Source organism: Labrus mixtus, chromosome 13 (assembly GCF_963584025.1).
Source record: "Labrus mixtus chromosome 13, fLabMix1.1, whole genome shotgun sequence".
NCBI classification, from domain to species: domain Eukaryota; kingdom Metazoa; phylum Chordata; class Actinopteri; order Labriformes; family Labridae; genus Labrus; species Labrus mixtus.
The window spans coordinates 9849048-9863703 of record NC_083624.1 but is presented as its reverse complement, the minus strand read 5'-3'; the positions used below and the strand labels follow the sequence as shown (position 1 = coordinate 9863703).

General features: G+C 43.2%; 1 protein-coding gene and 1 long non-coding RNA gene across 2 annotated transcripts in view; both read left to right on the top strand.

Annotated features, from left to right (window-relative positions):
- LOC132986916 (uncharacterized) overlaps positions 1 to 14656 on the top strand; it is a 138900-nt gene that overhangs the window by 93246 nt on the left and 30998 nt on the right. The gene's annotated exons all lie outside the window — the stretch shown is intronic.
- ndp (norrin cystine knot growth factor NDP) lies at positions 7 to 8209 on the top strand. Its single transcript, XM_061053609.1, has 2 exons — positions 7 to 311; positions 6291 to 8209. Exons 1-2 carry the CDS (start codon positions 111 to 113, stop codon positions 6513 to 6515), a joined length of 426 nt encoding a protein of 141 aa, XP_060909592.1. The 5' UTR covers positions 7 to 110; the 3' UTR covers positions 6516 to 8209.

The window sequence follows — 14656 nt, the reverse complement described above, 5'->3', positions numbered from 1 at the left end:
AAAGACAACCGAGGTGAAAGAGCTGAATATAAAAGACATAAGAGGATAATAAAAAAGGACAAAGTTTTGGACGCACCTGTGGGATCCGGAGCCTCGGGGTTGTCCCCATCATGTCGCTCTCTGTGGGCCCCCCCTCCGGCCTCCTTCTTGTTCTGATGTGCTGCCCCCTGCTGGGCCTCGTGCAGTCCGCAAGCAGCAACAAGGCGAGCGATAACGCACACCCGCACCTTGGAGACTCAGACCCGGAGCGCTGCATGAGGCACCACTTTGTGGAGACCATCACACACCCCATTTATAAATGCAACTCTAAGGTATGTATTATCTGCACTGAGGTTTTATTTAAACGAGGATCACGATAAAGGGACAGTTTGAATGCCAGACATGAAAAGAAAAATGTGAGGAGAAAGATTTGCATCAAAAAGGCAAGATCAAAACATTTGGAAAAATGATGAAGACCCAGAAAAGACCCAAATCACATGAGGAAGTTTTATGAATGACATTTAGAATTTTTCTTTCAAATGTTGATTTTAAAATTCTATAAAACTTTTCAAAACTTTTCTGATTTGTTTTCTTTTACCTGCCACCAAACTCAGAATCCATTCGATAGACGAATACTGTACCTCTGGGTTCAGATGTTAATTTCTGATCATTCTGCTAAAGCCAGTGGTTTAGTGTTAAATGACCTCCAAGCAAGACTTCCTTTCCATGCAGCGATACTCCTTTTTCATGTAGGATCTGTAAATAGAGATGAACCTGCAGGCACTGATACAGAAACTGAGACTTGATTTATTAAGTTTGACTTGGTTATTGATAATAAACACACCAGTCCTGTCCCTAAGTTTAGAAATAATCCCTTTATTCTTGTTATTTTAACCTTATCTTCATGTGTAGAATTTTTTTTAGAGACAGGACGGTGGATAGAGTCAGAAATGCAGGAAAGAGAGAGTGGGAGGAGTGCAGGAAATGAGTCACAGGTCGGACTCGAACCCGGGCTGCTCCGCCCTCGAGGATCAAGCCTCAGTACATGGAGCGCACACTCTAACCATTAGGCTACCGGCACCCCTACAACTTTAATTTTTATAATCTCAGAGGCAAAACTAGATTTAAAGAGAGCAAAAAGAAAATCATGCATGAAAGTTAGTTGTGCAAAAACAAGTGTTCATTTTCATTCAGGTTTTCTTCCTCCATATGTGAACAGGACCAGAACCAAACTGAACTGTTAACAGGCTTTTATTTAATGGATGTTAAAAAGGATTCTTTATGTGTTCTGCCATCATCTGTCTCCAAAGTCTCCAAAGTTTCATTGATTCATCGTCTCGAGAAGATGAATTTCCAAAAGTTCTGGTCATCAATGAATCATTTCAGTGATTTTTCAAGCAAACGTGTCAAACATTTGCTGGTTCCAGCTTCTTATATGATGAGCTTCCCAAATGTGGACTCAAAAATTCTGTTCAAAGTTTACAAAAGGTGGAAAAATGGTTATAAATGCTCCAGGTCCAGGCAGTCGGGATGGTTTGAAACGTTTAAAAGACCTTTAATTCACAGGGATAGAAACATTTAACCTCTGTAAAAAGTTTATTTTTAAATTTCAACACAGAATTTAAAATCTGCACAGAGGTAGAAAACAAAAACAAATCATCTTTTAAAAAAAAAAACCCGAAATCAAAGAGATGCCAGTTGCACAGATATTTATACATTCATATTTGTACACTAAAAGACAAAGTGCTGACAACGCCAGCGCCACTATCAACTTTCAATCAGACATTATTCTCCATTAGTAGGCTACCTTTAATACGAGCGGTGTGCACTGCAGTTTTCGAGCAGAAGAAAGAGCTCAGGTTCCCACAAAAAAACTCAGATGCATAAAAGTCAAATGGATTTGAAATTTGGGCCTCATTTTTAACTGGGACTGGTTCTTTCATCCTGTCCTTAGCACACACACACACACACTGTAAACTAATCCGCCTCATTGTGGCCGCCCGCTCATTTTTGGCCTCGACTTGTTTAAGGTAACAGAGACGCTTTAACTGACAAATGAACTAAAGTGTTACAAATATAAGGGAAACGATTTCTTCCAAACCGAACCTCGGAGACAAAAAGAAAACTTTAAAAGACCATCAGTCAAAAAAAAAAACTCTGACACAAACTGAGGAGTCATTTATCTTGCACACTTTTTCTCCTTCCCTCGTCTACGTTACTCCTGTTTCCCCCTGAAAGCCTCGTCTGCTGAGCCAATCCCGTGTCTCCTTTTTTCCTTCCCTCGCTTTATCTCCATCTCTCAGTCATTTAGACGAGTCACGCTTGGTTTGTTTTGGATTGTGTGTGTGTGTGTTTCTGTGTGTGTATGCTGGACAGGGGCCACACTGCAGACATATTCTGCACCTCAGCTGGGACTCACATTCTGGCCTCTCCGTCAGCCTGCTCGCTCCTGACTCTGCCAGCGTTCGACGGGCTGCAGAGAGAAGAAGAAAAGTGACGCTAAATCTTTCTGTTTCTCTTTGGAGTGTCAGACAACGTTCTGCACACAGAGCAGCGGTGTGTTAATCACGCCTAACACGTGACCGCTGTGGTCGGTGTTCTCTCGCTCCTCTTGTCAAGCAGCGTGCAGTTGTTCAGCTCGCGTGTGTGATCACTTCTTTGGTCTTTTTTTAATTTTCTGACTCTGAGTGCAGCGAGCAGGTGTTCAAACCACAGCTCCGCTCAGGGCTGAACACACTCCCAGCATGAGTCTCTTTCTCTGTTACAGTTCACTGTGAGCTGAAAGGACGTCTGACTGAGCAGCTGTTTTACTCCTCAGTTTGTTTCACGCTGAATCCACCTGCACAGGATAGTGGACTAGATAACCATGACTATTGATCATTTGTATGTACTGGCAGGTCTACTGTTCATTTTGTGATAAAAGCATATTTTGAGTTTTCCAAGTCATCATGGCCTCTGTAGAACTCAACATTTGAGTTTTCAAAACATTTTGCCCCTTACTGAAGGAGTATCTCGGGGTCTTGTCTGAGATTGACAGGCGGATTTGGTTCAGCATCGACGGTAATGTGGGCGATGTGCCGGAGGTGAAGAGGGAGCTAAGGCTGAAGGCAAAGCTCTCATTCCAACCCTCACCTATGGTCATGAGCAATGGGTAGTGACCGAAAGAATAAGATCGCGGATACAGGCGGCCGAAATGATTGTCCTCCGGAGGGGGGCTGGGCTCAGCCTTAGAGATAGGGCGAGGAGTAGAGCCGCTACTGTTGGATCCTGGATCTTTTCATTGAAAGGATCCAGTTGAGGTGGTTACGGCCTCTGATTAGGATTCCTCTTGGATGCCCCCCATTGGAGGAGACCAAGGGGTAGACCCAGAGTTCGCTTCAGGGAATATTTATCCCGTCTGGACTGGGAACGCCTCGGAATTCCCCCAGAAAGAACTGGAAAATGTTGCTGGGGAGAGGGAAGTCTGGGTTGACCTTCCTCACCTGTTACACCCGACCTCGGATAAGCAGAAAACATGGATGGATTGAAAAAATGTTGCCATTCATTTTTCTGCCAACTTGGTGTATTGATTAATTTAAGAGTAGTTTCATTTCTTGTCAGATTTCTTTGTTTTGGACATACTGTCAGAAAATAAGTTTCTTGGTTAGCTTCAACTTAATGCAACAGGAGGTCGTAGTTTGAGCATCGCAGTTGACTATTTTCTATTGTTTTGTGCTTCATCATATTGAAATCACTTTTTCATCATTTGTACCGAACATGACAAGTTCCATCCCCATCCAGGCCTCTGACTATTTTCTTACCTTGCTGTAGCTCTTGCGTCTGATTACACCTGTAGCGAGTAATGTAATATCGCCATCATTAATATCAGCTTTTTTTAAATCTTCCTGCTCATGAATGAGAGGAGGAGCAGGAGAAGTGTGGACACTGAGGAGGAGGAGGAGGAGGAGGAGGCGTCACAGAGGAGGAGGAGGAGGAGGAGGCGTCACAGAGGAGGAATTGTCAGCGTTTGACAGCCTGATCCTCAGCTGGGACAAAGACAAATGGTCTTAAAGTGGCGACAACACTCCAGTGTGTGTGGGTTTGTGTGTGTGTGTGTGTGCGTGTGTGTGTGTGTGTGTGTGTGTGTGTGTGTGTGTGTGTGTGTGTGTGTGTGTGTGTGTGTGTGTGTGTGTGTGTGTGTGTGTGTCACCCTGCGGTGGCCCCAGACAGGCTTCTGTCAAAGTGGGAACACGGGTGGCGACACACAGCAGCTGACAGAAGGACATGACACAGGAGTCTGTTTAGGGAGCGATGGGAATGTGGCGACACACGGAGGAATGTCAGCCGGACGAAACAACACTAATCAGGCCACAGCTTAGTGTGTGTGTGTGTGTGTGTGTGTGTGTGTGTGTGTGTGTGTGTGTGTGTGTGTGTGTGTGTGTGTCTGACTGGTATAGAGATTTTGTTCCCACCACAATAGAGCCCTTGAGCAGACCTGGACAACAATGAACCAAGTAAACTCTGTGTAAGATTTGATCAAACCAAATCTTATTTAAAATAAAGATAGAAACCCAAGATATTACCTGAGATACTGACCTGCTCAGTGCACGCTGAAGAGTTCAGGGAGAGCTCATAAAGGCATGTTCAGGTTTGATAATGTTGAACACATAACACACACACATCGTACATTAAGTGGATGTGTGTGTGTGCACTGGCTGCAGCTGCTCAGCATGCTGTGTGGTCAGACGAAACACCCAGGGAGCCGCTCGTGTTTAGGGTCTATATCTTGAGTATTTGAGGCAAACTCAGCGCTCTGTAAAGGAAATAGTTTGTCCAGCTACAAATTACAGCAGGATGTTACATTACTGACGATAGAGTCTGAAACCGTGGAGAGAGAACGGGGAACTACATGCGGGAAAGGAGCCACAGGTCGGACCTGAACCCGGGCTGCCCACTCTCATAGACCACAGCCCCTGTGCATGGGGCATGCCCCAATACATCTGATTGCCATGCAGCTAATACCTGTATGAATACAGTCAGAAAGGGAGACAAGTTGGGTTTATTTCTACAACCGTATTTAAGGTGGAGGGTGCAACTTGTTAACTTTAAAGCGGTTTGGGGAACACTGGAACCTCATGGCTGTAACGCAGTTTTAAACTAATCTGGAGTAGAGGAGTTGACTTGATAAAGTGTAACTGTGTGAAGCTGAGCTTCGAGCTGCAGCAGGTGGAGGAAGGAAGTGACTCCTCCACCTGCTCGCCTCGTTGCTATCGGTCCGTTTGCAGCTGCAAGGCCAAAACTGTGAGACAATGTGAGCAGACAAACACACTGCTTCATTGTACCACGAGACCTTCAGACACAGCCTGAACTACCTGTGAGATCTATTTAGCATAACTTCCATTATACTGTCTTTAAAGCAGATTTTGCAAAGTGTAAACAAACGGAGCAAAGCGGGATTCTTTAATGGCGTCACAAAAACAGAAACCCAAATCACAGAAGTCCAAGAGAGAAGACGAATAAAGATTTATTAACAGCAGAGAGAAGATGGAAAGTTGATGACAGATACGAAGGATAAAATAGATAAATTCAACTCAAATTAAATATTTAAATATAAATAATATAGTTTAAATGATTACAGCAATAACAAGGCGCCATCACAAAAGTGAAATCTGTAAAAATTGAGTTCAAGAAATGGTTAAAAAGGGTTATTGTCAGATTTAAAAATGTTTCTTTGAGTTACACCGTTTCATCCCTGAATCGAGCTTAGTAGGCTAACTCACCCCCAAAAACTTGAATCCTCGCTGTGCGGGGTCTAGACCGCCTCCACACATGGATTAAGTGTGGAGTCTCTGACGGCACAGGACTGATTTCACCCCAGATTATATTAATAATAATGTCAGAGTCTTATTAACAGATCATTTCTTTTTAAAGTCATCCAAAGTTGGAATTGTTTTCTTGATCACTGGAAACTTTGTGCATGTCATCTTTTATAAATATAGCGGCCCAGTCACAGCCAACTCTCAGCAGACGGAGGCTATTTTTCCCAAATGATTGTTTAATGTCTCATTTAAATATTCACAAATAATATCGTAGCACAGAGACGCTGTTTGCTCTGCAGCCCAGATTCAGGTGCATTTAAACCTTTGCATTTGTTTTGTTAATTTGGTTCTTTTTGACTCATATAACTCGGGTATAGAGGGCGCAAAAGCCACAAAATACTTTTGTCAATCAAAGTCCTCAAGATGGATGATTTACCCCTGTAGTCTGATTACCCAGGACAGCTTTAGACTAAGAGGAGTCTCTTCTCTTATTATTTTCCTGCTGTGTTTCAGATGGTGCTTCTGGCTCGCTGTGAGGGTCACTGCAGCCACACCACCCGCTCCGACCCCCTCATCTCCTTCAGCTCGGTGCTCAAACAGCCCTTCAAGAGCACCTGCTCCTGCTGCCGGCCGCACACCTCCAAGCTGAAGGCGGTGAGGCTTCGCTGCGCTGGCGGAACCCGCATCACTGCCACGTACAGATACATCCTCGCCTGCAACTGTGAGGAGTGCAGCTGAGCGGGATGCAGCAACCCCGTCCTCCAAGACACTCCAAAGAACCAAGATCCTGTTGGCCCCGAGCCGGACTCTAACGCTTTCCAGAGGTTTGAATATTGGATCAGAAAACTCAACATGCTTGTTGTTTTCTTGGAGAGACAGTTTGGAGCGCTCGTTCCTCTCTCTCTTACACTCAAACAGAACACGATCCCCTCTTCCTTTTTGTGCTTTCAATCAGGACGAAGCCTTCTCTCCAGGCCAGACACCACAAACTGCTGCTCCCGGGGGGCTTTTCACAGTGGAGACGCTCATTACAGGCCTCAGTAATTCATAGCACACATGCTCCCAAACCACAGTACCAGAGGTTGTTACTGTGAGCGCTTTCTGCCTGCAGCTCCATAAAAACACCCGCTGAGTATATGACAACCAAACAACACGGCTCGTTTAAAAAGCTGGGACGAGGCTGGGCGAGGACAACACATGTGGAGGATCTGCAGAGAAACACCTGTGCCGCGTTTACTTACCCAATAACGTTTTACACGCTCCCTGCAGACTCTTATCAGGACGTGTAAAAAAAGTGAGCGAGGCCAACGGGAGAGCTCGTTGGGTGGACGATAAACGAGACGAGACGGACGCCGTAAACGGAGCTCAGAGGACGAAAGGAGGACGGGGTTAAGGACTGACGGAGTGTGGAGGCGATCAGTGTTCATGTTCAGTGTAATCTACTTTATTGAAACCGTAGCTTCTATCGCTTCTGCCTGTCGTGATGACGTGTTTGATGTTGTGACACTTTTGTCCAAACTGTTCTGTGAAGCTCCACCTTCATTTGTAACTCCTGCAAACAGCTTCCTCACACTGCACCGTCATAAACACAGAATATATATATCATTCAGACTGTATGTGTGTGTCAGGTCATAGAACGGTTTATCTGAAATAAAAAAACAAGCTACTCAGTCCCAGTCTACCAATTAAGGGTCTTCCTGTCCAGGGGCGTGTCCAGATTTTTTAACTGGGGTGGCCCACTTGGGTGGCCTGACGTTTGTGGTCACATGCAACTGAATTTATTATTTTTTTTTACCCCTTCTATACCCACAAATTATATGTACTTGTAAGAAACACAATTTGGCAACATATAAATCTTCTTAGCTCGATTCTTTAGGGACTAAAAAGCAAAGATGAGTGTGCAAAGTCACAATTTTAAGTACCGTAAAATCCGGAATAAAAGTTGCACCGGTATATAAGACGCACCCTGTTTTGAAGGTCTCTTAGAGAGAAATAAAAAGTTTAAACTGTTTTCCTGCATTACAATTTATATTGTGTTCAGCGATGTCTACAACGTGCAGTTTCTGTGCAGCTGTGTCGCTCTTTTAGTTCCGTCTGTTTTCACTTTCGGGAGTTTGCACTCCTACTTGCTACAGTACGGTAGTTGAGCTCTCAGCCTGCAGTGAAAGTTGTGAGGCACAGACTCCTAGCTTGTCGCGCTGCCCGACTCCGCTGGTCTCTCTTTAACTGTAATATAGGACTCTTTAAATCAAAAGAGCACTCCACAATGTTTATTTACGGAACAATGTACCACTGTTTTCTGTAAATGCATGATTATGACCTCGTGAGGGAGAAAATATGTGAAAAAAGTTGCGCAGCCAGTCGTCTTTTCCAGCACAGCGTGCAACCAGCTTTCAATACACAATGAATGGGGGGTTTTTAATCGCATCAGGTTGCAGTGATAGTGGCTGCTACACCCGCGGTAATGACGGCGCGTGTTTCAGTATTTTATACTGGTATATTGGTCTCACCGGTGTATAAGACGCAGCTAACTTTTAAGACGAAAAAAACAGTCATTAAAAGTGTGTCTTATACACCGGATTTTACGGTACTTTGAAAATTGCATGCAAACTCTTGCACGCTGTCAAACAGGCAAAAATACATTTATTGGCATTTAAGTCCATTGCAAGTATGACAGCGTGCACAAGTTTTTCCTTGGAAATTTTAATTGTAAAAAGCTGCAAAGTATTTATTAACAACTAAAAGTTCCAGCCAGTTGAAAACTGCCAGAATAGTAGACTAGTAATTAAGTCCCGCCTCTGATTAGGGAAAAAGCCAATCATAGAGGATTTTGGGGTAGCACATGGGGGGCGGAAATCAAAGAAGACTCTAACATCCCTTAGTTGGTGCTGGATCCAAAACACACAGATAGGTAAGGAAAGCAAACACTTAATAAATCCTCCAAACGGGATCCTCCAAACTTCTTGGTCCGGGATCTAGTTTTGCTTTCCTAGCCCATGGTGTGGCCAATCAGATCAGATCAATGCCATCCCAGGCCACCCCTCTGGCCATGCCCCTGTTCCTATTAATAAAAAGTTCAATTATCTTCAACCTCAAAAGTTTCAGTGCATAAAGTCTGAATTTAAACTTCATGATGAACGACCATCAGGGCCAAAATAACAATCATTGTATGAGCAGGTATACTCATTCTCAAAGATAGAATTTAAATAACACTAGCTTTGAAACACTGGTATACTTTACCCCCCTCTGAAGGGGGATTACTTGGTCCCCCCATTACGCCTTCAGGACATTCAGATTGAAGGCTAAACTTTATTAAAGCACTATCTCTCGTCACCACATGGACGCAGTTGATTAAATTATTTTGGCCCCTTTTTGCTTCCAAACAAAAGTTTTTAAAGAGGACTATGAGTGAAAGGTGTAAATATAAAACTGTAAAGTCTCTCAGTTATAAAAAATAAGTTTTGCAGGTGGTCATTCATGGCTGATAGTTCACCTTTTAAAAATGTACAACCAACTGAGCGCCATTAAAATCCTCGCCTGTGCTGCAGTAAAGAGGGATGAAAATAATGTGTAAATGTTGAAGCGACAGAGGAGCCCAGCATGAAGAATAAAACCTGAATCTGTCCGTGGTGTGGATACATGACATTTCTCATTTAACTATCAGACACTCTGTGAACACACACACACACACATACACTCACTGGGTGTACAGATGTCCTTGTTGCAGCTGTGTGGACGTTTCAATCTCAACGACATCCGACAGCTCAGCCGCCGCTTCACACGTGAACTTAATAAAAACGTTTCTTCCTCCGACTCTGGAGATTAATCTGCCTCTCAGTGCTGTCTCCTCTAACTGTGTGTCTCCTTCATCAACACACACACACACACACACACACACACACACATAGGCAATAAGAATTTAAATTTCTGTGGAACTGTTTGGTTTTGAAATGACCTGACGTCGGCAGATCTGAAGACTTTTTTTTAAACATCTTCCATCAAATACAGTTTCCCTCCTGGTGTGTGTGTGTGTGTGTGTGTGTGTGTGTGTGTGTGTGTGTGTGTGTGTGTGTGCAGGTGTGAGGCAGCCACATGTGCCGTTTTATAACCCTCTTCACTCCAGCAGACGTTACACACACTAATCCCCCCCCCCCCATTCATAAGCACCCGAGCGTTTAATAAAAATCACAGAAAAAGAGACGTTTGACTGCAGGAAGAAAGTCACATCTGTGTGTTTAACATTCCCTTTAAGTGCCAGACGTGAAACATGGACGGCGCCCATGTTTTGAGACTTGACGTTTATTTAACGCTGAGGTTTGTGTTCGAGCTGTCAGCACGTAATTAACTGAGAAAATATGAACGCAGTAATGACCAATGTGCTGGAACGCTTTAAATGTCCTCGACATAATTAATGACACAGCGATGTGAGAGCTGAATAGGAACGGACATTTTCATATTTTTGGAACAGAAACAGAATTGTGATTCAACAAATGTGTTTGTAAATGAACAGGTGAATGGTTTCAGTTATTGGAAATGAAAGAGGAGAAGTTTTTAGAGTTTGTAGAAAAATATTGTTGCTGCTTTATGAAGAATTAACCCTTGAGATGCACACCCATTTTCAAAGGATTCCTGTGCAGCTTTTTGAAACACCAAGAGATTATTTCATGTCAAAAAGAAGCAACAAAATAACAACAACATGATTATTGTTTTGTTCATTTTGTAATCAGCTCAGTCTGATTGAGAAAAAGCTCGTAAGAAAAGATTTTTAAGGCCAAATGTGCAGGTTTGAAGCAAGACGCAACCTCAGGTGTGGAAAAATTAAGCAGATGCTGAAGTGCAAAATCTTGCAGTTCATCGATTGTCCACTAGAGGCTGGCTGCAGGAACAGGAAGTTACACACACACCCATTCAAAAAAAGTGTTTTTACAGCAGAGATTAACATGTTTACAGCCTGGTTCAAAAAACCAAACAGGTCTGATTAGCTCATGTCTCGATCTTCACACACTGTACAGGGGGTGAATGTTTTGATGACTCATCAGTTTTGATTTGATGAAGGATAAGAGTTATTCACAATAAGGCGTGTAGCTGACCTGATTGACAGGCGGGCGCGGTGTGACGGTTTGTCAGGAGGCTTAAAACCCGCCTCAGCTCCAGCTCTCAGCCTGTCATTAGGTTGACTGAAAGTTAGGCTGACTGAAAGTTAGGCTGAGACAGGATTTCCAAAATGGTGGTCGCCATCGATGGGACTCCAGCGCCCCCTGCAGGAACAGATGGGTGACGTCACTCGGCCTCCGTCCATAAATATTTACAGTTTCTGGTTTAAAGGCTCATTTAAAAGACATATCTCAATAACTCATTAAAAACAACCAATGCCACATCAGCTCAAACTATAGGTTTGTCACGCTTCAAGAATTTTAAGTTGTTTCTTGTAAAAAACAAACAGTATCAATACCTTTTTGAAACCATGGCAACAATCCAAAGTTGAAGGCAAACTCCCGCATGCTGTCTGGTCAGTTTGTGCAAATCAGTCAACAGGAGCTTCAAGTCCCAGAATGGTTTCTTATCTTTAGACAAAGTGCTTTCACACTGCAGGTCACACTTACACTCATCCACATTCACATACTGCTGAGGAAGCAGCGGGAACAACTTGGGGTTAAATGTCTTGACCAAGGACACATCAGACATGAGGCTGCGGGAGCTGGGGATCGAACCCCTGACCCTCCAGTTGAGAGACGACCTACGCTGAGCCACAGCAGCACACACAAACATCTCCACGGTAACTGATTTCTGTCAATGAAAATGCACTTAAAACTCTCTTATAACTTTTGAAAAGATAAACCTTTACAATCTCTCTCAGTGTCAGTGAACATAAAGACTTTTCTTTCATAAACTGTTTTCTAAGAAAAATGGATTTGAAATATTAATTTAATTTTTCTTTTAAATTACCCAGAGGACAGATTTATGATATTTGAAGCTTTGCGATAATTTGTGAGGATAAAGAAGAAGATATGAAGTTTGGGTGTGCATGGTTTCCTTAAATTCTAGACTGCTGCTGCCCCCTGCTGGTGAGTCACTCTTCACACACCTGGTTTCTACTTAAAGGACATCAACAGCATGATTTTCTCTCTAACACGGTGTACATGTTATTTTTTGTCTCCTGCTGAGTCTTGGATTAGTTTTAGTTATTCTACACTGTTTGTCTGAACTACACCTCCCACACACATCCTCTTGGCCTCATCATCAGCTTTCTCCTCTCAGTTATATTTTGATATCCCCTCACCTTTCCACCTGCACATCCTCACACTTTGCATCTTGTCTCACCTGCTGTCAGCCTCCACAGCTGCTCATCATCGCCTGATCAATAAATTGATTTCATCCTCCTCAAAATGTGTCTGAAGTGTTCAAACAGCCACAGAAAGAGAAACAGGAGACAACCCTGCAGCTTTTTCTGGTTTTATATGCTCTTTAGTGTGTTTTCCAAGTGTCCTGTGCATGTTTAGGCACATCTATTTGCAAAAATTCAAAGTCCGCAGAAACGCGGCTTCTCCCACTCCTCCTGTTAGCTGTAGCATTAGCCGCACGTAACGCTCGGTTCTAGCCTCCCTCGAAAATAAATTGCCAGTGTGACGTCTTGTCAGTGTGATATCACTGATCTAAGCCCATTGGCTCGTTGTGGCAAGCCCAGCAGCTCATGTTGCACGCCCATTAACTTCTGTAGCACGCCCACGATATGCTGTAGCCTGCTGTAGCACAGTAGTGCTAAGGTGCTAATGTTTTTGCTCCCCTCGGAGCCAAAGTGGCTGCATTCCCAATATGGTAAAAGGGGCGTGACATTTCCGAGAACCGTGCTGAGCGACTGACCAATTACGGCAGAGCTGACAGGCCGACCAATCAGATCAGACTTGGCACACGTGGGGACTCTGAACGTGGGCACTTCAGAGCCTTAGAGAGAGAGTCAGAAGCGAGCCGGTGCATGGAGCGGCAGTACATGAAAACAGACACTTTTTTCGAACATTAGCTATTGTGAACATACTTTAGTAGGTACATAGATTAAATATACGAACCCCAAAAAGGGCATAATATGACCTCTTTAAGATATTTTTCATGCACATGTAAAGTTTATTTATGAGGCTTTAGCGTCTGTCACTGAGAAAAGTCAAAGTGCTTCACAAGTGTGTAATTCTTGTCTCAAACTATTCAATAAAAACAGACACCAGGGTTGTCAAGATACCAGAATTTTAAACTTCAACATGATTCTATTAAGATCTAATGAAGTCCTACATCAGTTGCACAAGATGTCCCTGACAAATAGGCCTACCCTGGTCAGTAAATAAATCAGGTAATGTGTATCTTACCTCACCTGTGCCTCGCCCCGTCTGCAGCTCCTGTGAGGACGGGGATGTTCTAACGCGGGACTTTATTGGCTTATTTCATAAATTAGATCAAAGGAGGATTAGGATTAAGCACAGTGGTGGTCAGATTAACCCACTGAGGGTCTTAATACTTTAATAACACACCTGCAAAATTGCAATGGAAAGACGTTCTTTTTAAACAGCTTAGAGCCTCCGTCAGCGTGCAGCGTGGGAACACATGGACGTTACAGATGAAAGACTGCGTTGGCTCGAAAAACAAAAGACTCTGGACCTGAAGGTCGTCTAATTACTCGGTTTGTTAATCAAAGTTTGAAGAATGCAAATTTACCTGAGTGAAAGCAATGTGATCACAGCTGTCAGTTCTCTCTGACCAGGACGAACAACTTAAAGGAGCAGTATGTAACTCTGACACCTAGTGTTTAAAATGGGTACTGCAGTCCAAATTCTAAACATTGTAGAGAGCTGTTTCCCTCCGCCCCCTCCTCCCTAGAGTTGATTCTCACACAGGTTGCCATGTGGTGGACACTGAAGCTTCAGTGTTTAGCCAGCTCTGCATCGGTCTGTAAACCTTTCTGTGTTCTAACCTCTCTCCATTTTTCGAAAGCATCTCCAATATTGATCCTAGTTCGAGCACGTTTCTGCTCGTGGAGCTTATTAGAAACATGCAGAGGCTTTTTAGGTCGGGTACAATCACTTCTATCTGAACCAGTTCTCTTGCCCCCTTACATCACTGCAACACCTGTTGGTTTGACCTGATAACTGCTCTCATATCTGACAAACTGAGGGGCGTCCAAAACGGCCGTGTGTGGGTGCCTTAAAACCGCCTACCTTCTCTGGTCCAAACAAATCCAGAGCATTCAGGACCAGAATCTAAAGTTAGAAGGAGGACATACTGGCTGCTGCATTGTTGTCAGAGAAGCCAGCACTTCAACATAGCATGTTTCCTTAAAGTCTGATCATATAGTAAGGTACCTTTATCATTTCAGTCAGGCGATATCTTACTAATGTGCAAAGAGCAGGTGTAAACTTCTAGTTACCGACCACAAGAGGGCGACAGAAACTAAAAAACACAAATAAATGTGATTACACAGAAGCATAAAAGTGCAAGAAAACAAGCGGAGTGCCAAACTTTGACTGAATGTCTTCGGGGTTTAAACTTTTAGGGTCAAAGAACGTGATTTCTTTAAATTCAGAACATGTTTTTGTTGCAAAAATACTTATTTTAATATTTCTGTTTTTGCATCAGTCTGCTCTTTTAAAACACAGTTTAATTACAGCTCTGGTTGCATAATGTTCTTGACGCAGAAAAAAAAGCTTTTTAGGGGAAACGATAACTAATTTTCCTGGAAATAAAAAGAAGTACGTGTTCTTTATTACATTAATGATTCACAGGAGCTGATCTCGATCAGTAACTTTGATCTCACAGTCAACAAAAACATGCTGCTCGTCTGATAAGAGCATACCTTCATACAGAAATGCAAAGTCCGTCCTCTGAACTCTTTAATT

Coding starts and splice junctions, on each gene's coding strand:
- ndp (XM_061053609.1), top strand. CDS start 111: ATGTCGCTCTCTGTGGGCCCCCCCTCCGGCCTCCTTCTTGTTCTGATG. Junction 312..6,290: donor TTTATAAATGCAACTCTAAG/GTATGTATTATC, acceptor GCTGTGTTTCAG/ATGGTGCTTCTGGCTCGCTG.